The sequence below is a fragment of the Erythrolamprus reginae genome, chromosome 2 (assembly GCF_031021105.1).
Source record: "Erythrolamprus reginae isolate rEryReg1 chromosome 2, rEryReg1.hap1, whole genome shotgun sequence".
Taxonomy (NCBI): Eukaryota; Metazoa; Chordata; class Lepidosauria; order Squamata; family Dipsadidae; genus Erythrolamprus; species Erythrolamprus reginae.
Window position 1 is genome coordinate 227,706,536 of NC_091951.1, and position 24,157 is coordinate 227,730,692.

General features: G+C 39.6%; 2 protein-coding genes across 4 annotated transcripts in view; both read right to left on the reverse strand.

The window, feature by feature from the left end:
- LOC139162116 (low-density lipoprotein receptor-related protein 8-like) overlaps window positions 1–24,157 on the reverse strand; it is a 67,489-nt gene that overhangs the window by 39,060 nt on the left and 4,272 nt on the right. Inside the window, exons 9-14 of one of the 3 annotated variants that reach the window (XM_070742160.1) lie at window positions 23,386–23,601; window positions 21,328–21,566; window positions 18,029–18,158; window positions 4,473–4,648; window positions 1,548–1,734; window positions 800–1,018 (exon numbers count right to left, since the gene is read on the reverse strand). The gene's annotated coding sequence lies outside the window, so the exon portion shown is untranslated. Of the gene's footprint in view, window positions 1–799; window positions 1,019–1,547; window positions 1,735–4,472; window positions 4,649–13,914; window positions 14,098–16,834; window positions 17,011–18,028; window positions 18,159–21,327; window positions 21,567–23,385; window positions 23,602–24,157 lie in introns of those variants that run through there. The other 2 variants (XM_070742161.1, XM_070742162.1) reach the window with 2 other exon arrangements.
- On the reverse strand, window positions 789–23,620 carry LOC139159523 (very low-density lipoprotein receptor-like). Its single transcript, XM_070736833.1, has 13 exons — window positions 23,386–23,620; window positions 21,305–21,566; window positions 19,728–19,921; window positions 16,835–17,010; window positions 13,911–14,097; window positions 13,163–13,381; window positions 11,743–11,797; window positions 9,066–9,267; window positions 7,767–7,844; window positions 6,056–6,256; window positions 4,541–4,648; window positions 1,548–1,734; window positions 789–1,018 (listed from the first exon to the last, which is right to left on the reverse strand). Exons 1-13 carry the CDS (start codon window positions 23,618–23,620, stop codon window positions 789–791), a joined length of 2,334 nt encoding a protein of 777 aa, XP_070592934.1.

The window sequence follows — 24,157 nt, forward strand, 5'->3', positions numbered from 1 at the left end:
ACCCCTAACCCCCAACATTTCTCCCTTAGACTATCCACGATTGACCTCTCCAGGTTCCTAAGAGGTCAGTAAGGGAAGTAAATAAGTGCACCAGTGTGCCTTTCGTCCCCTGTCCAATTGTCTCTCCTTATCCCATATATCATATATCTTTTCTCCCTTTCATATATCTTCTCCTCTATTTTCATATCTTTTCTTTATATATAATACTTCATGTCTATTCGCCTCAATATGTATTGTGTATTGGACAAAATAAATAAAAATAAATAAATAAGCTGCAGATTTCAACCATCATCAACTCTACAGCAAGGGATTGTTGGCCTTCTGAGCAATTGTCCCAAGTGACACATATTATTCCTATGCCATTCATGAGGGACTTTAGTAGGATAACATCATCTGTCATATGGGACTTTGTCAACTTGTATGTTTTCTTCCTGGAGGAACTTGATGAAATCTTTCCTTCAGTCTGTCATCTAAAACTTGCAGGCAGGATTAGGTGTGTGAATCCACCTGGTATTGCTGTTTCTTAAAATTATTTTGTTAAAAGTATCAGTTTAGAAATATGAGCACTCAATTTTTCCTTAGCTTTTTTTCTGTTTAAGTGTAAGTGGATTTGACTTTCACCTTGTCTCGGGTGAACCTGTGAAGCTTCCTAAGCATGTGAGAGTGTGAGTCAGCTTCAACAGTCAAATAGGAGTTCTACCAATAGTTTATTTGACTTGCCAAAGTTACGATTAGTTTTGTCCTAAGCCACTAACTTATTAAAAACTGTCTAAACAACTGAAAATATATCAAGACCCACCTTTTATTAGAATTCCCTTTTCCTTGGTTTGCATATCAATCCAATTAATACTGTCTGCATTGAGATTCATCCAAAAGACAGTCTCGGATACGAAATCGTAGTCAATGGAAAAGATAATGAAGTCATGATCGACTCTCATGACAACATCCTCTTTCATGGTCCTTATTCCGAATACAATTAAGTCAAACTGAACTGCAACTAGCAGTAATGGCTCGGAACCTATGGCAAAGACAAAACTAGTTAATTTTAATATAAATTGCAATCACGTCATGTTTGAAGTTATGTTATTGGATGTTTGTGTATCACTTGACATGTACGTGTAATTATCCCCATTTCCTTATGCTCCCAAATAAAAAGGAATACACAACTCTATACTGTGTCACTTCACCCAGAGAGAGAATGTGTCCAAGTCTTCTTTCTAGGATTTGCGTTCGTGAGTGATCCCACACGGCTGGGTTGCTCTTAGCCCCTTTGAAGACATTGTCTTCATCAGGGACTTTGACAGCATCTACATTTATCTACATTTATTATCTACATTTATCTATGTAACAGCTTTCATATCTCTCAATACATCCCTCCAGCTTAATAGTGTGAAGCCAGAGGGACTTATTTCAAGACTTCTTACCCAGAAGGCAAAGTTTTCTATGTTACATATTTGACTTCACACAAAAAATTACGCATTAAACCCTAAATTTGAATCCTAAAGAGAATCAATGGAAAGCCAATCAGTGGACAGGAATAAACCTACCTATTACTTTACATGTGTGGTTATCGGGCTCCAGTTGATATCCAGGGTGGCATGTGCAGGAGTAACCGCCTTCTGTATTGACACAGGTCTGGCTACATTTATCAACTGCCAACTCTTTGCATTCATTGATGTCTTTGCAAGAGCGCCCATCATTTCTTAAGATGAACCCCTCATTGCAAGCACATTGCTGAAAATTAGAAAACAGGCGTTATTACCTATGTAAAGTTTCACTATTTCTCCTTCTCCTTACTCTGCCCTCCAAGGGTTGCTTCTGGAAACACAGAGTCCAAATACAAATTGAGATTTAATTTGCGCTTAAGTAATAACAACTATTTCTCCTTCTCCTCACTCTGCCCTCCAGGGTTGATTCTCTGGAAACACAGAGTCCAAATACAAATTGAGATTTAATTTGCAAGTATGCGCTTAAGTAATACATTTGAAGGCATTGGGGTTCCCCCCCAAAAAAATTATGTTTCACTAAAGAATTTTTTTTACAAAGTAAAACAATTCACATTTAAAGAAAAAGAAAAGGGGAAAGTGATAACAGAAAATGAAAGAAAAATCAAGAAAGAAAAAAACCCAAAGATATAAAGAGATGGTTTCCGGTTTTCTTTTAAAACACTTGCATTTAGTCTTATTCTCTTGCTCTAAGGAAGGGGGTGTCCAACCTTGGCAACTTCAAGAGCTATTTGTTGGTGGAATTCTGGGAGTTGAAGTCCACAGGTTTTAAAGTTGCCAAGGTTGGATACCCCTGCTGTTCAGAGGTGGGTTCCTACCGGTTCTAATTGGTACTTTAACTTAGTGATGATGTCACAGAACCAGTTCTGTTGGTGTCTCCTTGGGTGCCACCATCTTGAATTTTGTTTCTGCACATGCGCAGCAGCTATTTTTTTTTATTGCTGAGGGCGCACGCGTACGGTACAACCCTGAGCGAATTGGCAGCAAAAGGATCCAGAACCCACCCCTGCTGCTGTTAGATTACACTTTCAATCTGCTTCCATTGCTTGATGACTTTTTATGATTTAATAGTAATCATCTCACCAGGATTATCTATCAGCAAGTTCTAATCAAATTATGATTAGGTCATCAACAAGATAATTTAACTCCTGAAGCCTTTCTGGTCTCTTTTTCTACTGCCTCAGATTTTTCCAACCATCTGAGACTTCAACAACTCTTGCCTTTGTACTTCTTGTTCAAAATATTTTATAGTTGGAGTTTAATTACCAACAGTTTCAATGAACAGTCTTATTTTCTTTTATCTAGTTTTATATTAATGGTTCTCACAATGCAGGTTATTCTCAGACATGGGAACCAGAACCAGAGTTTGAAAGTATTACTTCTTTATTCAGCCAATCAAACAATAATGCAGCTTTTACATTACAACTGGGGAAACTATTGCTTTGATTATATATATCTTTGTTGCCAGCAAGATGCCTCTGCATTTTAATACTGTCATAACCCTCTCCCCAAATACTGTATTTTTCAGAGTATAAGGCGTACCCTTTCCCCGCCTAAAAGAGGCTGAAAATTTGGGTGCATGTTATACTCCAAATGTAGCTTTTTGAAGCTTTTTCCCCCCCACCCCTAATGAGTTACTAACAATCTTCTTGGCTTGCAGGATTTTTTTCATTCCTACTCTCTCCAAAAAAGTTTTTATTCCAGCCCTAGGTTTTTGTAGGTTTGTTTTCATTGCTACTCCCTCCGAAGATTATTTTTTTCAGCCCTAACCAGGGGATAAAATAATGAGTTGAGGCTGACCAGACTAAGGATGCTAGCCAGATGAATACCTGGTAGGTGGGTTCCCCCCCCCCCTATTTTCCTCTCTCAAAACTTAAGCTGTGTCTTATACGCCAGTGCATTTTATACGACATTTCCCATTTTTTCATGGTTACAATCACTATCCTTTTGCTATAATAGTAGCAACAAGTCCATATTGTATTATTATTCAAGAATGGCTATCTATTTTTCCTATTTTGAAAGAATTTTAGCATAAAGCTTAGGACAGTGATGGTGAACCTTTGACAGGTAGCACACGGAGCCATATCTGCTGGCACACGAGCCGTTGCCCTAGCTCAGCTCCAAAGTGCATGTGTGTGCTGGCCAACTGATTTTTGGCTCACCCAGAGGCTCTCGGAGGGCGTTTTTGGCTTCCAGAGAGCTTCCAGGGAGAATGGAGGAGGGCGTTTTTACCTTCCTCTGGCTCCAGAGAAACCTTTGGAGCCTGGGGAGGGCAAAACATGAGCCTACTGGGCCCACCAGAAGTTGGGAAATGGGCTATTTCTGGCCTCCAGAGGGCCTCCGGGGAACAGGGGAAGCTGTTTTTGCCCTCCACAGGCATTGAATTATGGGTGTGGGCACTCATGCATGCACAATAGTGCACGCCCACACTTTTTTGGCACCCGAGGAAAAAAAGGTTCGCCATCACTGGCCTAGGAGGAAGCAAATCTCCTTAACCCATTTTTTTCCTTCTACAATTCAATTCAATTCAATTTATTAGATTTGTATGCCGCCCCTCTCCGAAGACTTGGGGCGGCTCACAACAGTAATAAAAACAGTATAATAATGGAACAAATCTAATAATAAAATATATAAAAACCTCAACAATTAAAAACCATACAGCACATACACATCAAACATGAAATATAATAAGCCTGGGGGAGATGTATTAGTTCCCCCATGCCTGGCGATATAGGTGGGTCTTAAGTAACTTGCGAAAGACAAGGAGGGTGGGGGCAGTTCTAATCTCAGGGGGGAGCTGGTTCCAGAGGGCCGGGGCCGCCACAGAGAAGGCTCTTCCCCTGGGGCCCGCCAAACGACATTTTTAGTTGACGGGACCCGAGAAGGCCAACTCTTCAGTTCTTATGTTATCCATTTTTAAGCATCATCCTAAGCATCATCAACATTCTAATGCTGGTCTTCACTTACAGGCCCATGAGGAGACTTGTAACAAATGTGAGCACACAGTTTTTGACATGGCACGGCACAATGGTTGCCTTCATCCATTCCATCTTGGCAGTCGGGTTTCCCATTGCAGACCAAAGTGTAATTGACATAGGTATCACCACACTGAAACTCATAGCTATGGCAGCTCCTGGGCTTACCTGGAAAAGCAAAGAGGACTTCAAGATTCTAGTTTTAGCACAATTATATATAAAATAACCATTGAAATCTAATGAAGCATGAGCCAAATTCAATACGACTTTCCCTTTGATTGATTTGGAATGGGTATGGGGAGAATAATACAAGTCAACAAAGAATTTTGAACTTTGTTGTTTTAGATGTTGATAGAAGCGAGAATGCTCCATGCATAAAAATAGAAAGATATCCTTACTGGAAGAAATGGAAGAAGAATGGCTGGAAACTGATGGAATTAGCAGAGATGGTCAAAACCCTGTAATGTAATATACAACACGTATAAAATTGTAAATAGAAATAAGAATCTTTAAGTTAAAAACAATAGCCTTAGATATGAAAAATATATAATACGACAAGGTGTATTACTGAAATTATATTTGGGGGAGGGTGTTTATGTGAAAAAATTCAATAAAATGTACTTTGAAAACCCCCCAAAAATTTTGACTTTGGGATTTGCTGATTAGACAAGTATGCTCTAGAAAAGGCTAGTCCATATTAAGTATGCAAAAGTAGAAATTTGAGGCTGCAATGTTATATTTTATTCTAGTATGCAGAAAAGAGAAGTTGTCAGTAGCTGTTCCCTTTCCTCTTTAACCTACACTTCTCTCTCTCTTCCCCTTCCCTCTTTGCCCATTGTTTCCATTTCCATTTTTATTTTATACTTTGATAAGTTTAATAAAGTTGTATTTTTTTAAAAAAAGGAGAACATGAGTGCAACAATCTGGCAAGCACAAATGGAAATAAATGGCAACAGTGCATGGTGAGAATGAGGTGCCCCACAATATCCTTAAATTTCAACTCCATAGGACATTAAACTAAAAACATTTAAAGACTAACATAGAACTGCTGTCATTGTAACTTGGCTCTTGTTTTGCAGCACTTCTCTCTGTTAAGCTAATGTCTCCTAAGAAAGACAGATCCCTCCCACCACTTCAAAAAACAAGACTATTGCACCAGCTACCAAGATGGAGAAAGTTTACATACATCCAATCTCATCAGTCCCGTCTCTGCAGTCAAATCAAATCAATCAAATCAAATCAAATCAAATCAATAAATAAATGTACTTGTTACTAAGGAAAATTCAAATAGAAGCCACTTTGCTGTGCCAGCCTATTAAACAGCTGTAAGAACATTTCATTTGGGAAAATTATTTTGCAATAGTAGTGGGTTCTATTTACCTCTGCTACCAGTTCAGAAACGGGAGCGCAGGGGTAACACTTCTGCGCATTTGCAGAGTGTTTTTTGACGACATTTTGGAGGGTGGGCAGAGCCTCTCACCACTACTACTGGTTTGCCATACTGGGCCCAACCGGTAGCAACCCCTCACTGGTTTGCAGCTACCATTCTCTTTATTATCCAATTGAAAGTAATACCTGTGTAACATCTGTCTGGCCATCCAATAACATGAATGCTGACTCCTTTAATGGAATGCAGGTCTTTCCATCACTTGATAGTACAGATTCAGGCGGGCAATGGCAGCTTCCTTTTTTGCTGGGGCTTAAGAGGCACATATACGAACATCCAACTTCTACACATGGGTTAGGGGCTGGTGCCTGCAGAACTTCACGCATCACCTGAAAGCCAAAATTTCAAGAGTATGAAAATGTTACACCAGGAGTTTCAGGGCATCTCTATTATGCACTTTGTATGTTCCTCCACAAAAATTACTAAAGGAACACAGACTGTGTATACTATGTACAATAAAGTATATTGCACTATTTTCATCCATTGTCTACTTGCATCAGATGGCAAGAGCCAGATAATTTCAAAAAAGCAGTCAATCCACTTTATGACTGTCTGTGTTTTCTTTCATTTGATAGGACTGTTAGATCTGTCTCCAAATCTATAACTGGAATGTGACTATCTTCTTTCTCATCATTCAATCTTCAGAGCCATATATCATCAAAGGAAAAAAAAACCATTGATAACAAAGATTAAAAAATAAAAAGGCCAAGCAATGTCATTCAAATATTAGTATTCTTCACGATTGCCATAGTCTTTTTTCCTACCATCTTTATGAGTCCAAGAAAACTAAACAGTGTTATCACCTTCACTTCTCTGCCATCAAGTGTATGGTCACTATAAGCATACTGGTTGACGTTACCCTTGTTTTCTTAATGTTCAATACCAATCAACATTATTTTTTCATTTATCCCATATGAAGGTAGATTGAGCAAAAGAAATAAACCAGTTCTATTAATAGAGGAGAAATTTCTGAAATAAGAAAAGTTTGACCGAAATAACGTAAGATTTATGAAAGATCCTGTTAGTTTTAGAACTACAGGTAAGTTCTCGGACTTGCGACTACAATTTAGTCCAAAATTTCTGTTGCTAACTCAGATATTTGTCAAGGGAATTCTGCCCCATTTTATGAAGTTTCTTATTCTACCATATAAAACTTATTTTAATAAGCCAAGATTGTTGCAAAAATACCTAAATTTGAAATTATTGCAATAGTCCTCGGAAAGGGGCGGCATACAAATCTAATAAATTATTATTATTATTATTATTATTATTATTATTATTATTATTATTATTATTATTATTATTATTATTTAGGGAAACTAGCTTAGCTCAGTGAGGGACTTCTGCTGGAATGAAGAAGAAGAAGGAGGGACAAAATGAAATGTGAATGAAAACATAATTTTTATGTATTTAAAATAATTAAATTGAATTGTTAAATTGTCCCGAGGTGAATTGTCCCACGGCACGTTAGCCATGGTCAGATGGCCACAGAGACTTGGCTATGGTGAATTGTCCCATTCTGAACAAATTACGCTATAACCAACAGTAGCTTTTCGTATAAATGACTTATTCCTGGTCAAAATTCTATTATCAGTTACAATATAAACACAATACAATATCAGTATTGACGCAGCTTTAGTCTGACAAAGTATGGGGCTTGGCTCATACTTTTTGAAGCTCATGGATATGGCTCATGCATATTTGAAGATCCAGGCCAAATAAACCTGCCTTAACATTTATTCATTTAAAGCTAGAGACATGCCGTTGGCCAAGTAAAATAAAAATAGGCACTTGTTCCAGTCATCAACCTTTCCATAATGTGTACTACTTGTGCAATACCTTTAATCCATATGGTTGTCCATGACTCTTTAGGAGAACTGTTCTTTGGCTGTCCTTTTGTCTATCTTCTGTACTATCCTTGTTTGCAAGTCAGACCAAAAGATGTAGTCTTCAAACACACTCACTGAGAAAGGACTATGTATCTCATTCATCTGAAATATCTAAGGGAAAAAATATTGTTAAGAGATGCATCACAGCTCAGGGACTGAGATTTTATTTTCAGACACACTAAAAGATCTAGAAGTTGGACACATTCCCCTAGTTTCGAAGAAGTGTGGCATACAAATTTAATATTATTATTATTATTATTATTATTATTATTATTATTATTATTATTATTAATTATTTATTTATTTCTGCTACCCAGAAAAGAACAAGATGATGACATTATCAGAATTGACACTTTCCTTTAAAACAGGGGTGTCAAATTCAAGGCCCGGGGGCCGGATGTGGCCAACAGGATACTTAGATCTGGTCTGTGGGGCTACCCTGGAAACAGTGAAGGATCAGTCCTCGGTGCTTCTGCCAATGAAAATAGGCTCCCAAGCTCCGGTTTGGGCTGCCACGGCCTTCTGCAACCTTTTGCCAGTGAAAACAGGGCTCCGTTGCAAGAGGCCATGACCACCGTCTGCCGCACGAATCCCAGCGACCAGTTAGGTCCCACAGAGTTGGCCTTCTCCGGGTCCCCTCGACTAAACAATGCCATTTGGCGGGACCCAGGGGAAGAGCCTTCTCTGTGGCGGCCCTGACCCTCTGGAACCAACTCTCCCCAGAGATCAGAGTTGCCTCCACCCTCCTTGCCTTTCGTAAGCTCCTTAAAACCCACCTCTGTCGTCAGGCATGGGGGAACTGAGATATTTCCTCCCCCTAGGCTTATAAAATTTATGCATGGTATGTCTGTTTGTATGATTGGTTTCTCAAATAAGGGTTTTTTAAAAAAATTAACTTAAATATTAGATTTGTACATATTGTTTTATTATTGTTGTTAGCCGCCCCGAGTCTATGGAGAGGGGCGGCATACAAATCTAATGAATAAATGAATGAATGAATGAATGAATGAATGACAGCTGAAAACGGAACTCAGGAGCCTGTTTTTGCTGGCAGAGTGCTTGGGCCATCACAGGAGTGACATTGAGCTGGCCACACCCATCCTGGCCTCTCCCACCCCGCCCCGAGGTCAAATACAGCCCCGATACGGCCCTCAATGAAATTGAGTTTGACACCTCTGGTTTAAAACAAAGAACTCAAATAAATTCTTGCCTGCTTCCATAAACGTTATGTACATATAGTTGGCAATACCTTCATATCGCTACCATCCAAAGAGGCTGAGCCAATGGAGTGAAACTTGTCATCAGACCAGAAAATTCTCCAGCTCAAGAAATCAATGGCTAGGCTTGTGGGCCAACCAAGTCCATTATCAATTATCACTTCTTTATTACTTCCCTCCATCCCTGCTTTCTTGATTATGGATTCAACGCCTATTTCACACCAGTACATAAATCTAGGAAAGAGAGGATAATGTGACATATATTTTTAGAATGGAATTCAACTACTATGGCTTACAATGCTTTCTAGAAGAGTTATTGACCACCAAGTTAGATGGCCTTCATTGTACATTTTATTTAGGGTACCAGACAAGAAGACCCACTAGTATTTCAGATGATTTCAATCTAGGGAAACATTAGTATCAGAATTCTTTTGATTAATGTCTCTTCATATAAATCCTACATTCTTTGGAATTTAAAGTTAGATCACCACTCTCTTTTTATCCAATCATGAATCAGATCTACAGTTTCAGCACAATCGTGGCATCATATACCGTGGCTCCCATTAAGCATGGAGCTTGGGGGAGTGTAGACTACTCTGTTAAAGCTTAATACATCTGGGGTCTAAGCCTAACCCTTCAAATGGGCCATTGCATTTGCCTTTAAATAGTATTAGAGCCAAACTAAATAAAAACATTGTTTATTATTTTGCATCTACATCATTTAAAATTTTTGGTAATCTGAGGCAAGTTTTCATTTTGAGATTCTATTCCATTCCCAAGCTAAGGGTCATTTCTATCCCATGTGCATATTATACTCCATGTGTTTGTGTGTGTGCACATGTGTATTTCTGCAGCTAAGAGTAAGCAAGGTGACTAACAAAATTAAGGCAAAATTGAAGAGCTTCAAGTAGTGCAACATGGTATTATAGACTCTAATTTAGTCCTCTTACCAATAAAGGAGAAGAGCAAGAAGCTATCTTAATAAAAAATAATGATGATTCAATAAAAAGTCCCAAGAAAGATATTAAAATGTTGTTAAAATTTAAACTTTAAAACATGAAACAATACTAAACCAGACTGCAGAGCAGGGTCAATACATATTAAATTGGCTTGTAGGTTTAAAAGGCTCACTGCAACCTTTATTCAAAGGGAGGGAATGCTGCAACCTTGTGCTAAAAAATACCCTCTTCAGATCAAGCTAATATCCAGCCATTTTGAACCATCTTAAAAATGCATCTTTTCTAGCTCTTAACTAGATAAACAGGAAGGTATGAGGAAAGGCACACTATCAGGCGCTCTGGCTTAGCCACACAGTGCTTCATATGACAAGTTCCAGGGACTCTGCCTGATAGCATACTGGTAGCCAGTGTGTGTCTTCAAAATAGTGTGTTATGCTTGCTAGTCCTATGTGGCAGCCTCTTCCAATCTGTAACAGCATCTTGCTCTCTGGTGAAGCTCAATTCAGGGTTGCCTTGTATACATAGCTCTATCCTACCCTAGCTCAGTGTTTCCCAACCTTGGCCACTTGAAGATATTTGGACTTCAACTCCCAGAATTCCCCAGCCAGCATTCGCTGGCTGGGGACTTCTGGGAGTTGAAGTCCAGATATCTTCAAGTGGCCAAGGTTGAGAAACACTGCCATAGCTAGTAAATTAGGTGAATCTGAAAAAAGACATAGGGAAAGTTCAAGTCATGCATCTACTCCTTCAGAAGGCTGCAGCCAGTCCCAGGTAGACAATTCCACGTTGTCCACAAAACAATCCTTCGGGATTCAACTTCAGCTGAGTATTTCTCACCTATCCCATCACATTCAAGTGTGGAGAAGCTTCACTTGACTCTGATGTCAAGGGAATGTAAACTGGGCATCATAAGCCTAATGATGAAACCGTTACAGACACTGAATAATCCCAGGAAAAGAGTGGAATCTCCTTATTAAATGAACTGCCAGTATATGTTCATCCAGTGCTTTTATGGGGCACGGCCTAACCTCACCAAGTTCATAAGAGGTCAGTAAGGGGCGTACATAAGTGCACCAGAGTGCCTACTGTCCCCTGCCCTATTGTCTCTCCTGTATCTCATATATCTTCTCTTCTATACCTATATCTTTTCCTGCTATTCTCTCATAGTTATATTTCACTCCTTTATTTTCTCCTCTATTCCCCCTTTAATACATTCTACCTGATTATATCCTCTCTAACCCTCATTGTGTATTATTGTGTACTGGACAAAACAAACAACTGTTACACAGCAGGCCAAATAAATTTGATGATCAGAATATCAAAAGCTGCGAACAATCTTGCCTTTGGTTTTTAAAATTTTGTGTCTACTGTGGTTAATATTTGAATATTTATCACTTTCATGGTTAATTGCCCAGGATCACTTTGTAAAGTGAGTTGGGCAGCATATAAATTTAATAAATAATAAATAAATCAAGCAGAATCAATAGAACTCTACTCCTAGTTTCTTCTCTCTAAAAATATCCATTTGCCTTATCAATTACGATTCAATCGTATACCGTAACTGGACAGACCTGACCACATATCAACATGAGCTCAGACAGTGTTTTCAAGTCATCCCCCACTGAAATATCTTCTCTAAAAAGACAACATTAGCGACTCAATGGACTCATCTATCCATCTTGTTTCTGAGATCTATTCCTAATTCTTTTGAACCATTCCAACAAGCCCAAGCAAAATAGAAAAGGCTTACCTATCCAGTGGGTGGAGAACTAATGACTGTGGTTGCTCCAGATCCTCAAGAACCACTGTATAGACAGGATTTCCCTTCCAAGTGGTATTCAACTATGTAGCCAAGATCTGTCCTGAGATACCATCAGTCCAGTAAAGGTTCCTTCCTAACCAGTCCACTGCTATACTGTCAGATTTGATGCCTGCAATCCAATGTTTGAAATGATAGAAATGAACTGTCTATTGTTAAGATTTACAAACATGTGAATGGGAAATATCAGCCAACATCTCCTATGAAGTCAGTAATTGAAAAGCAAAATTTTATTACAAATTGTTTTTTTAAATAGCCATATAAGGGAAAAGACATCCTGTTCAGAGGGTTTTGTGCAGAATATCTCTGGTTTAAGGCTGAACAGTTACGACTGTTATTGGTAAATTGTTCAGTGTTAATTGTGCTTGAAATCCATCTTCTTAGACAATCCTCAAAAATACTCATAGTTGACCAATAGACACAAAAGGATGCTTTTTTAGGGGTCAGTTCTGCTGTTACTGTCTCTCTCTTAGTGTACACTGGAAGAATCTTTACATTTATAGACTAGAAGCTCATAGAAGCTCAAACTCATTACCGGACTCAATAGTGTCAACCCCTAACCCCCAACATTTCTCCCTTAGACTATCCACGATTGACCTCTCCAGGTTCCTAAGAGGTCAGTAAGGGAAGTAAATAAGTGCACCAGTGTGCCTTTCGTCCCCTGTCCAATTGTCTCTCCTTATCCCATATATCATATATCTTTTCTCCCTTTCATATATCTTCTCCTCTATTTTCATATCTTTTCTTTATATATAATACTTCATGTCTATTCGCCTCAATATGTATTGTGTATTGGACAAAATAAATAAAAATAAATAAATAAGCTGCAGATTTCAACCATCATCAACTCTACAGCAAGGGATTGTTGGCCTTCTGAGCAATTGTCCCAAGTGACACATATTATTCCTATGCCATTCATGAGGGACTTTAGTAGGATAACATCATCTGTCATATGGGACTTTGTCAACTTGTATGTTTTCTTCCTGGAGGAACTTGATGAAATCTTTCCTCCAGTCTGTCATCTAAAACTTGCAGGCAGGATTAGGTGTGTGAATCCACCTGGTATTGCTGTTTCTTAAAATTATTTTGTTAAAAGTATCAGTTTAGAAATATGAGCACTCAATTTTTCCTTAGCTTTTTTTCTGTTTAAGTGTAAGTGGATTTGACTTTCACCTTGTCTCGGGTGAACCTGTGAAGCTTCCTAAGCATGTGAGAGTGTGAGTCAGCTTCAACAGTCAAATAGGAGTTCTACCAATAGTTTATTTGACTTGCCAAAGTTACGATTAGTTTTGTCCTAAGCCACTAACTTATTAAAAACTGTCTAAACAACTGAAAATATATCAAGACCCACCTTTTATTAGAATTCCCTTTTCCTTGGTTTGCATATCAATCCAATTAATACTGTCTGCATTGAGATTCATCCAAAAGACAGTCTCGGATACGAAATCGTAGTCAATGGAAAAGATAATGAAGTCATGATCGACTCTCATGACAACATCCTCTTTCATGGTCCTTATTCCGAATACAATTAAGTCAAACTGAACTGCAACTAGCAGTAATGGCTCGGAACCTATGGCAAAGACAAAACTAGTTAATTTTAATATAAATTGCAATCACGTCATGTTTGAAGTTATGTTATTGGATGTTTGTGTATCACTTGACATGTACGTGTAATTATCCCCATTTCCTTATGCTCCCAAATAAAAAGGAATACACAACTCTATACTGTGTCACTTCACCCAGAGAGAGAATGTGTCCAAGTCTTCTTTCTAGGATTTGCGTTCGTGAGTGATCCCACACGGCTGGGTTGCTCTTAGCCCCTTTGAAGACATTGTCTTCATCAGGGACTTTGACAGCATCTACATTTATCTACATTTATTATCTACATTTATCTATGTAACAGCTTTCATATCTCTCAATACATCCCTCCAGCTTAATAGTGTGAAGCCAGAGGGACTTATTTCAAGACTTCTTACCCAGAAGGCAAAGTTTTCTATGTTACATATTTGACTTCACACAAAAAATTACGCATTAAATCCTAAATTTGAATCCTAAAGAGAATCAATGGAAAGCCAATCAGTGGACAGGAATAAACCTACCTATTACTTTACATGTGTGGTTATCGGGCTCCAGTTGATATCCAGGGTGGCATGTGCAGGAGTAACCGCCTTCTGTATTGACACAGGTCTGGCTACATTTATCAACTGCCAACTCTTTGCATTCATTGATGTCTTTGCAAGAGCGCCCATCATTTCTTAAGATGAACCCCTCATTGCAAGCACATTGCTGAAAATTAGAAAACAGGCGTTATTACCTATGTAAAGTTTCACTATTTCTCCTTCTCCTTACTCTGCCCTCCAAGGGTTGCTTCTGGAAACACAGAGTCCAAATACAAATTGAGATTTAATTTGCGCTTAAGTAATAACAACTATTTCTCCTTCTCCTCACTCTGCCCTCCAGGGTTGATTCTCTGGAAACACAGAGTCCAAATACAAATTGAGATTTAATTTGCAAGTATGCGCTTAAGTAATACATTTGAAGGCATTGGGGTTCCCCCCCAAAAAAATTATGTTTCACTAAAGAATTTTTTTTACAAAGTAAAACAATTCACATTTAAAGAAAAAGAAAAGGGGAAAGTGATAACAGAAAATGAAAGAAAAATCAAGAAAGAAAAAAACCCAAAGATATAAAGAGATGGTTTCCGGTTTTCTTTTAAAACACTTGCATTTAGTCTTATTCTCTTGCTCTAAGGAAGGGGGTGTCCAACCTTGGCAACTTCAAGAGCTATTTGTTGGTGGAATTCTGGGAGTTGAAGTCCACAGGTTTTAAAGTTGCCAAGGTTGGATACCCCTGCTGTTCAGAGGTGGGTTCCTACCGGTTCTAATTGGTACTTTAACTTAGTGATGATGTCACAGAACCAGTTCTGTTGGTGTCTCCTTGGGTGCCACCATCTTGAATTTTGTTTCTGCACATGCGCAGCAGCTATTTATTTTTATTGCTGAGGGCGCACGCGTACGGTACAACCCTGAGCGAATTGGCAGCAAAAGGATCCAGAACCCACCCCTGCTGCTGTTAGATTACACTTTCAATCTGCTTCCATTGCTTGATGACTTTTTATGATTTAATAGTAATCATCTCACCAGGATTATCTATCAGCAAGTTCTAATCAAATTATGATTAGGTCATCAACAAGATAATTTAACTCCTGAAGCCTTTCTGGTCTCTTTTTCTACTGCCTCAGATTTTTCCAACCATCTGAGACTTCAACAACTCTTGCCTTTGTACTTCTTGTTCAAAATATTTTATAGTTGGAGTTTAATTACCAACAGTTTCAATGAACAGTCTTATTTTCTTTTATCTAGTTTTATATTAATGGTTCTCACAATGCAGGTTATTCTCAGACATGGGAACCAGAACCAGAGTTTGAAAGTATTACTTCTTTATTCAGCCAATCAAACAATAATGCAGCTTTTACATTACAACTGGGGAAACTATTGCTTTGATTATATATATCTTTGTTGCCAGCAAGATGCCTCTGCATTTTAATACTGTCATAACCCTCTCCCCAAATACTGTATTTTTCAGAGTATAAGGCGTACCCTTTCCCCGCCTAAAAGAGGCTGAAAATTTGGGTGCATGTTATACTCCAAATGTAGCTTTTTGAAGCTTTTTCCCCCCCACCCCTAATGAGTTACTAACAATCTTCTTGGCTTGCAGGATTTTTTTCATTCCTACTCTCTCCAAAAAAGTTTTTATTCCAGCCCTAGGTTTTTGTAGGTTTGTTTTCATTGCTACTCCCTCCGAAGATTATTTTTTTCAGCCCTAACCAGGGGATAAAATAATGAGTTGAGGCTGACCAGACTAAGGATGCTAGCCAGATGAATACCTGGTAGGTGGGTTCCCCCCCCCTATTTTCCTCTCTCAAAACTTAAGCTGTGTCTTATACGCCAGTGCATTTTATACGACATTTCCCATTTTTTCATGGTTACAATCACTATCCTTTTGCTATAATAGTAGCAACAAGTCCATATTGTATTATTATTCGAGAATGGCTATCTATTTTTCCTATTTTGAAAGAATTTTAGCATAAAGCTTAGGACAGTGATGGTGAACCTTTGACAGGTAGCACGCGGAGCCATATCTGCTGGCACACGAGCCGTTGCCCTAGCTCAGCTCCAAAGTGCATGTGTGTGCTGGCCAGCTGATTTTTGGCTCACCCAGAGGCTCTCGGAGGGCGTTTTTGGCTTCCAGAGAGCTTCCAGGGAGAATGGAGGAGGGCGTTTTTACCTTCCTCTGGCTCCAGAGAAACCTTTGGAGCCTGGGGAGGGCAAAACATGAGCCTACTGGGCCCACCAGAAGTTGGGAAATGGGCTATTTCTGGCCTCCAGAGGGCCTCCGGGGAACAGGGGAAGCTGTTTTTGCCCTCCACAGGCATTGAATTATGGGTGTGGGCACTCATGCATGCACAATAGTGCACGCCCACACTTTTTTGGCACCCGAGGAAAAAAAGGTTCGCCATCACTGGCCTAGGAGGAAGCAAATCTCCTTAACCCATTTTTTTCCTTCTACAATTCAATTCAATTCAATTTATTAGATTTGTATGCCGCCCCTCTCCGAAGACTTGGGGCGGCTCACAACAGTAATAAAAACAGTATAATAATGGAACAAATCTAATAATAAAATATATAAAAACCTCAACAATTAAAAACCATACAGCACATACACATCAAACATGAAATATAATAAGCCTGGGGGAGATGTCTTAGTTCCCCCATGCCTGGCGATATAGGTGGGTCTTAAGTAACTTGCGAAAGACAAGGAGGGTGGGGGCAGTTCTAATCTCAGGGGGGAGCTGGTTCCAGAGGGCCGGGGCCGCCACAGAGAAGGCTCTTCCCCTGGGGCCCGCCAAACGACATTGTTTAGTTGACGGGACCCGAGAAGGCCAACTCTTCAGTTCTTATGTTATCCATTTTTAAGCATCATCCTAAGCATCATCAACATTCTAATGCTGGTCTTCACTTACAGGCCCATGAGGAGACTTGTAACAAATGTGAGCACACAGTTTTTGACATGGCACGGCACAATGGTTGCCTTCATCCATTCCATCTTGGCAGTCGGGTTTCCCATTGCAGACCAAAGTGTAATTGACATAGGTATCACCACACTGAAACTCATAGCTATGGCAGCTCCTGGGCTTACCTGGAAAAGCAAAGAGGACTTCAAGATTCTAGTTTTAGCACAATTATATATAAAATAACCATTGAAATCTAATGAAGCATGAGCCAAATTCAATACGACTTTCCCTTTGATTGATTTGGAATGGGTATGGGGAGAATAATACAAGTCAACAAAGAATTTTGAACTTTGTTGTTTTAGATGTTGATAGAAGCGAGAATGCTCCATGCATAAAAATAGAAAGATATCCTAACTGGAAGAAATGGAAGAAGAATGGCTGGAAACTGATGGAATTAGCAGAGATGGTCAAAACCCTGTAATGTAATATACAACACGTATAAAATTGTAAATAGAAATAAGAATCTTTAAGTTAAAAACAATAGCCTTAGATATGAAAAATATATAATACGACAAGGTGTATTACTGAAATTATATTTGGGGGAGGGTGTTTATGTGAAAAAATTCAATAAAATGTACTTTGAAAACCCCCCAAAAATTTTGACTTTGGGATTTGCTGATTAGACAAGTATGCTCTAGAAAAGGCTAGTCCATATTAAGTATGCAAAAGTAGAAATTTGAGGCTGCAATGTTATATTTTATTCTAGTATGCAGAAAAGAGAAGTTGTCAGTAGCTGTTCCCTTTCCTCTTTAACCTACACTTCTCTCTCTCTTCCCCTTCCCTCTTTGCCCATTGTTTCCATTTCCATTTTTATTTTATACTTTGATAAGTTTAATAAAGTTGTATTTTTTTAAAAAAAGGAGAACATGAGCGCAACAATCTGGCAAGCACAAATTGAAATAAATGGCAACAGCGCATGGTGAGAATGAGGTGCCCCACAATATCCTTAAATTTCAACTCCATAGGACATTAAACTAAAAACATTTAAAGACTAACATAGAACTGCTGTCATTGTAACTTGGCTCTTGTTTTGCAGCACTTCTCTCTGTTAAGCTAATGCCTCCTAAGAAAGACAGATCCCTCCCACCACTTCAAAAAACAAGACTATTGCAACAGCTACCAAGATGGAGAAAGTTTACATACATCCAATCTCATCAGTCCCGTCTCTGCAGTCACGTTTCCCATCACAATTCCATTGATCTGGGATGCATTGTAATGAGTGGTAGCATTGCCACTGATGGGCACCACATCATTTCTTTGGAAATCCACAGTCCTGTAAAAACCAACCAACCAATCAATCCATCCATCAAGAACTTCTGCTGTACAACAATGAAACATTTGAAATACCTGGAGATTTGAGAAAGCATAGGTTCATTAGTGGGTTGCTACCGGTACAGTAAAGGACGGCGCACCAGTAGCAATCGTTGCGTTGTGCACCTTTGGGTCTCTTGCATGCACATACCCCAGCATGGGTTTACCTCTGTGCATGCACAGAGAACAAAATCTCACAAGGGGACACACGAGATTTCGGTGTTTTTTTACTTCTGCCCATGGAAGCAAAAAAATTACCTTTTGAAAAAAACTAATATTTTTATTGGTTTTTATAATATAAAACACATACACAACATATGACATATAACATGTGCTCAGTGATTGTGCCCACCACCAGACAATCAATCACACCCCACCACTAGTTGGGGGTATTTCTTGTATAAATCATTTAAACCCAAGAGTGAAATATTTCTTTACATATTATAGAGTGATTCCAACTTGTTTCTTATAACTTGGTCTCGGATCCTACTCGCCATATATCGTCTTACCTTGTCCCATCGCCCCATCAGCTGTTGCAAATCAGTTTCATTAGTCAAATTCATCCCTTTATCCGTAATCTCCAATTGAATGGGGTCCACCATATACCTACACCAATTTTGCATTGTCCATTTTGCCGCATCCTTCCAACCCAAGACTATTACTGCCTGAGCGCTTTCTATCGCTGCTTGTTTTATTTCTCTGTATTCTCCCATCTCACTACTTTTTACTAATACTGCCATTTCCTTAGTAATCGTCCATCTTATATTTAATATCCTATTAATATCCTCTTGCACTTTTTGCCAAAAGTTCTGCACCACTGGGCATTCCCAGAGCATATGCATAAACACTCCTTTATCTTGGCACCCATGCCAACAGATACCTTTAACGTTCTGCTGAAAGTGTGCAAGTTGAACGGGTGTGTAATACCACTTATGTAATATTTTCCTTCTCATTTCCCTAACCCTTGCATTCTTGATTTTCCTTATATTCTCTACTGTATTTTCCATCTCTTGCACCTCTACTTGTATCTCATTTCGCCACCATTTAGTCAATCCTTGGATCACATCCCTGTCTGACTTCACTAACATCTTATATATATATTGGTTGCTTGCGCCTTTGTACCCTCAGTTTTTTCTCTTATTATTTTCTCTAGCTCTATCTCCTCCTTCTTTATTCTCCCTTTCATTCAGATATTTACATATTGCATTTATTTGTAGCCATCTTCCCTTACCCAACTACCATTCTATACGATTTCTACTTGACAAAAAAATTACTGAAATCTGCTGGAAGTTTGTCCTTGGAACAAACTTCCAGCAGACGTGGTAGATAAATCCACAGTAACTGAATTTAAACATGCCTGGGATAAACATATATCCATCCTAAGATAAAATACAGAAAATAGTATAAGGGCAGACCAGATGGACCATGAGGTCTTTTTCTGCTGTCAGTCTTCTATGTTTCTATCTTGCACACACACGCTGGGACGCATGCATGCGCATGCACGAGATCTGAAGCTGCACATGCGGCGCACCAATAGCGGTGGTAATGGGAATCCGCCCCTGTATAGGTTCTCCTGCTTGAGCAGGGGGCTGGACTACAAGACCTCCAAGGTCCCTTCCAGCTCTATTGTATTCTTCTTGCCTGCTGGCAACGTTACACTGACTTGGCTTAGAGATGCTTATACTGCTGTAGAAAAAAATGCTATCTGAGCCGTGATACGGAGAACTTGGGGGCAATGAAAACAGGCACAATTGAGAAGAAACCTGGAAAATGTGTTTCTGGGAAGGGACCTTTTGATTTGCTGAGAAGTCTGCCTATGCAGATTGCATATCTTTAGAAAGAAGTACAGTGGTATCTCTACTTAAGAACTTAATTCATTCTGGGACAGATTCTTAAGTAGAAACGTTCTTAAGAAGAAGCAATTTTTCCCGTAGGAATCAATATAAAAGCAAATAAAGTGTAAACCCATTAGGAAAGAAATAAAAGCTCGGAATTTGGGGGGGGGGAGGAAGAAGAAGAAGAGGAGGACAGTCACTGCCGAAGAAAGAAGGTGAGGTGAGAGGAATCAAAAAAATTCAAAACTTTAAGGCTTAAAAAAAACAGAGGGACTCTGAGGCAGCGAGGAGAAGCACGAGCCTCCCAAACACCCAGTGTGAGGCTGCCTCCCATACACCGGCTGCTGCTGCTGCCACCTGCTGCCTCTTCCTTCCCATGCTGAAGGGCTCCCTTCTTTTCTTGCTCACTTGCTTTGTAGCCAGGGCCTTTCCTTCGCTGTGGTGACTCCTTGGCTGCCCAGAGTCAAGGGAGAGTTTCTTTTCTCTGGGCCCTGGCAGAGGTTTATTCCCTCTCCAAGCGCCCAGAGAAAGGAAAATACTTCATTCGCTCTGGACTGCCAAAGCCTCCTTAAGCGCCACCGAAAGGCTCCTCTGGCAGCCCAAGATAACCAGGATTAAAGGGGGAATGGCAGGAAACTAGCCAGGCCTTTGTGCCGCTTTCAATTTCCTGGGAAATTTTTCCGGGCTCAGGTTCTTAAGTAGAAAATGGTTCTTAAGTAGAGGCAAAAAAATCTTGAACAACCGGTTCTTAGCTAGAAAATTAGAGGTGTTCTTAAGTAGAGGTACCACTGTATCTTAACATCTCTAGCAGTTTGGAGGCATTTGGTACCTATTATTTGGAATATGTCGGGTACTAGCAGTGACCGTAACCATAAGTATTCAGAAATAAGCATCCCACTTTTTTTTCTTTTTATGGTCCTGTATTCCCTTATATTGGGATGGAGCCGGGGCGATTGGATGGAGCTGATCATTTACTGGCCGGATGCCCTTCCTGATGCCACATGGAGTTCACAGCAGATATTTTTTCTTCCTGCCCTGATAGAGAAACGCCTGCCATTGCCCATGACTGAACTCTCAGCCTCCTCAGGGTCAGGCAGTCTTCTTAATCTCTAGGTGACCACCCCACTGCTTAAGCATCCCACAATTAAGGCTACTTAATTCTCAATTAAAGGCAAGGACTGCAGTGGAGTATCCCAGTAGCTTATTCCATCTGCTGAGTGGTTGAGATGGCACCGTATTGTCCTGTTTGCCCCCAAAGGGACAGCTAGCTTACTTTAGGGATTTCACCATTTGTACCTGCTCGTCTGACCCGTCTTTGCAATCCGTGTCCCCATCACAAAGCCATTGCTTCAGGATGCATTCTCCACTTCCGTGGCATTTGATTTCATCGTGGTAGCAGGAAGCTTGTCTGGGGGCCGGGCAGTCTTCTTCGTCGGAACGGTCCTCGCAGTTGTAATTTCCATCACAGTGCAAGAAAGTAGAAATGCACTGCCCGCTTTTGCATTGGAAGTGCAGGCCATCGCATTTGATCTGGGCTGCAAGCAGATAATGATGTTTAACCTTCCCGTGTTTCACGCCTCCCCCGAAAATGTATCCAGACAGCAGGAATCAATTAGTAAGTAACAATAGCTTTAAAGATTATATAAAAGGAATGCTATTTACCTTACATGGTAGAAAGGTAATACGTGCAGCAAAAGATTGATGTTCCTTATTTGGCCATGACATTGTAATACCGTGTTTCCCCAAAAATAAGACATTTATTTATTTATTTGTTTGTTTGTTTGTTTGTTTGTTTGTTTGTTTGTTTGTTTATGTACAGTATTTATTTATTTACTTACTTACTTATTTACTTACTTACCTACTTACTCACTTACTTACTTACTTACTTACTTATTTACTTACTTACCTACTTACTTACTTACCTACTTACTTACTTACCTACCTACCTACCTACTTACTTACTTACTTATTTACTTACTTACCTACTTAATCACTTACTTACTTATTTACTTACTTACTTACCTACTTACTCACTTACTTACTTACCCATTTACTCACTAACTCATTTACTTACTTATTTACTTACTTACTTACCCACTTACTCACTCACTTACTTACTTACTTACTTACTTACTTACTTACTTACTTACTTACTTAATTACTTACTGTCATCAAAAAAGGCACCAGATCTTATTTGGGGGGGGGGACACTCACCTTACTTGCGCATGTCGCCCCCCAACTCCTTTTTGCTGTCAGAGACCTAACTCTTACCCTAGCCTTGCTCTAAGACAGTGGTTCTCAAACTTTCTAGTGCCGCAACCCCTTAATACAGTTCCTCATGTTGTGGTGACCCCCAACCATAAGTCTAGCACCAATTGTCCCAACAGAGCTTTAAGCTGATTGGCAGGAAGGTCAGAGAGACACTCCCACTGTAAACGCCTGATTGGTCGGATTGTAAAAATATGTTCCAAGAGACCAGAATAGAAACTTTAGTTCCTAACACCATGGGAAATTTGTCTTTTCCCGTGGTCTTAGGCGACCCCTGTGAAACGATCATTCGACCCCGATCCCCCCCAAAGGGGTCTTGACCCCTAGGCTCTAAGATCATAGACTACCTTGTGGAAACCACATTTTCCTAGTTATATGAGTGCAGAACTAGAGTTAGGAAGCCACGGGTCTCGGCCATAAAAGAGTCACAATTATTAGAACTGAGGGGGGGGGGCTGCTTAAGGGTTCCCCCAAGCCCTCTGTTAAGTTCCAAATGTGGTTTCCACAAGTCAGCCTGTGATCTTAGAGCAGACAGCTGTTAAACATGGTGAGGAGTCTTCCGTAACACATGCAGGACAAACCAAGTCATGTCTTATTTTGCATTTGTAGGCTATGCCCCTTCCCCCAAGTAGCTGAGGGAAAATATTTGGTAGAGATGGTGTGTATGGTGTGGTTAGAAACTAGGAGAGTGTCAGTTCTAGTCCCACTTTAGGCTTGAATCAAGCTGGATGGCCTTGGGCCAGTCGGTCTCTCTCTCTCAGCCTTAGGATGTAAGCAATGGCAAATCACTTCTGAAATCTTGCCAAAAAATAACAACAACACCCCCCCCCCCCAAAATGTGGAAACTAGTCCCAACAGCCTCCAGGACTATAGGGCAGTGATTCCCAACCTTGGAAGTATTTTTTAATTAATATTTTTGAAAAACCGTGGTATAGACATTTCGCAAAGTTCGAACCCGCGAAAATCGAGGGAACATTGTATTTCAAAGAATTTCCTATTTGTTCCAGCTACAACCTGCCTAGAAAACCAATAATCTAAAAACCGGTTGTTCCTTCTTAGATGTCTGTCTTTCCTGCCCTGGCTTACCACAGTTTTTTTCATCTGCCCCATCAAAGCAGTCTGTGTTCCCATCACATAGCCAACTCTCCAGGATACACACAGTGTTGCCATCACAACGTAAAGCACAGAGGGGTGTTGGCGTCCAGCAGTTAAGTTCATCAGAGCCATCAGGGCAATGTTGTATCCCATCGCACTGATACTTGTCATGTATACATCTGTGGTCACTCTGGCACTGGAAGACCCCTTCAAGAGAGAGACACATTACAATAAACCCTTATATTCAAGCATTCAGAATTGCAGGTTTCTTTTTTTTTTCCCTTATTAAGCTGATCTCAGCATAGACTATTTACAATGCCAGTTGCCATGTTCAGGAAGAGAAGATTTTAATCTTTTACATAAGTAAATCTGGCTTTGATGCGGACTTATTATTATTATTATTATTATTATTATTATTATTATTATTATTATTATTAATAATAATTAATTTCCATGCCGCCCCTCTCCGCAGACTCGGGGTGGCTTGCAGCAGTGATAAAAACAATATACAATAAACAAATCTAATCTTGAAGGCTAAAATAACAGTTTACATTAAAGACCTAAAACCCCCATTATATAAAAAACATACACACAAACATACGGTACCATACATAAAACTACATAGTCAAGGGGAGATGTCTCATTTCCCCCATGCCTGACGGCAAAGGTGGATTTTAAGAAGTTTACAAAAAGCAAGGAGGGTGGGGGCAATCCTAATCTCTGGGGGGAGTTTGGTTCCAGAGGATTTAGCCACATGTATCAA

What these genes read in the sequence shown, in the direction of transcription:
- LOC139159523 (XM_070736833.1), bottom strand. Translation starts at nt 23,620, where the DNA reads ATGTGTCTCTCTCTTGAAGGGGTCTTCCAGTGCCAGAGTGACCACAGA. An exon ending in TCCCATTACCACCGCTATTG is followed by an intron (nt 17,011 to 19,727) that starts GTGCGCCGCATG and finishes TTGCTTTTCCAG; the next exon opens with GTAAGCCCAGGAGCTGCCAT. An exon ending in AAAGGGAATTCTAATAAAAG is followed by an intron (nt 11,798 to 13,162) that starts GTGGGTCTTGAT and finishes CTGTCTATACAG; the next exon opens with TGGTTCTTGAGGATCTGGAG.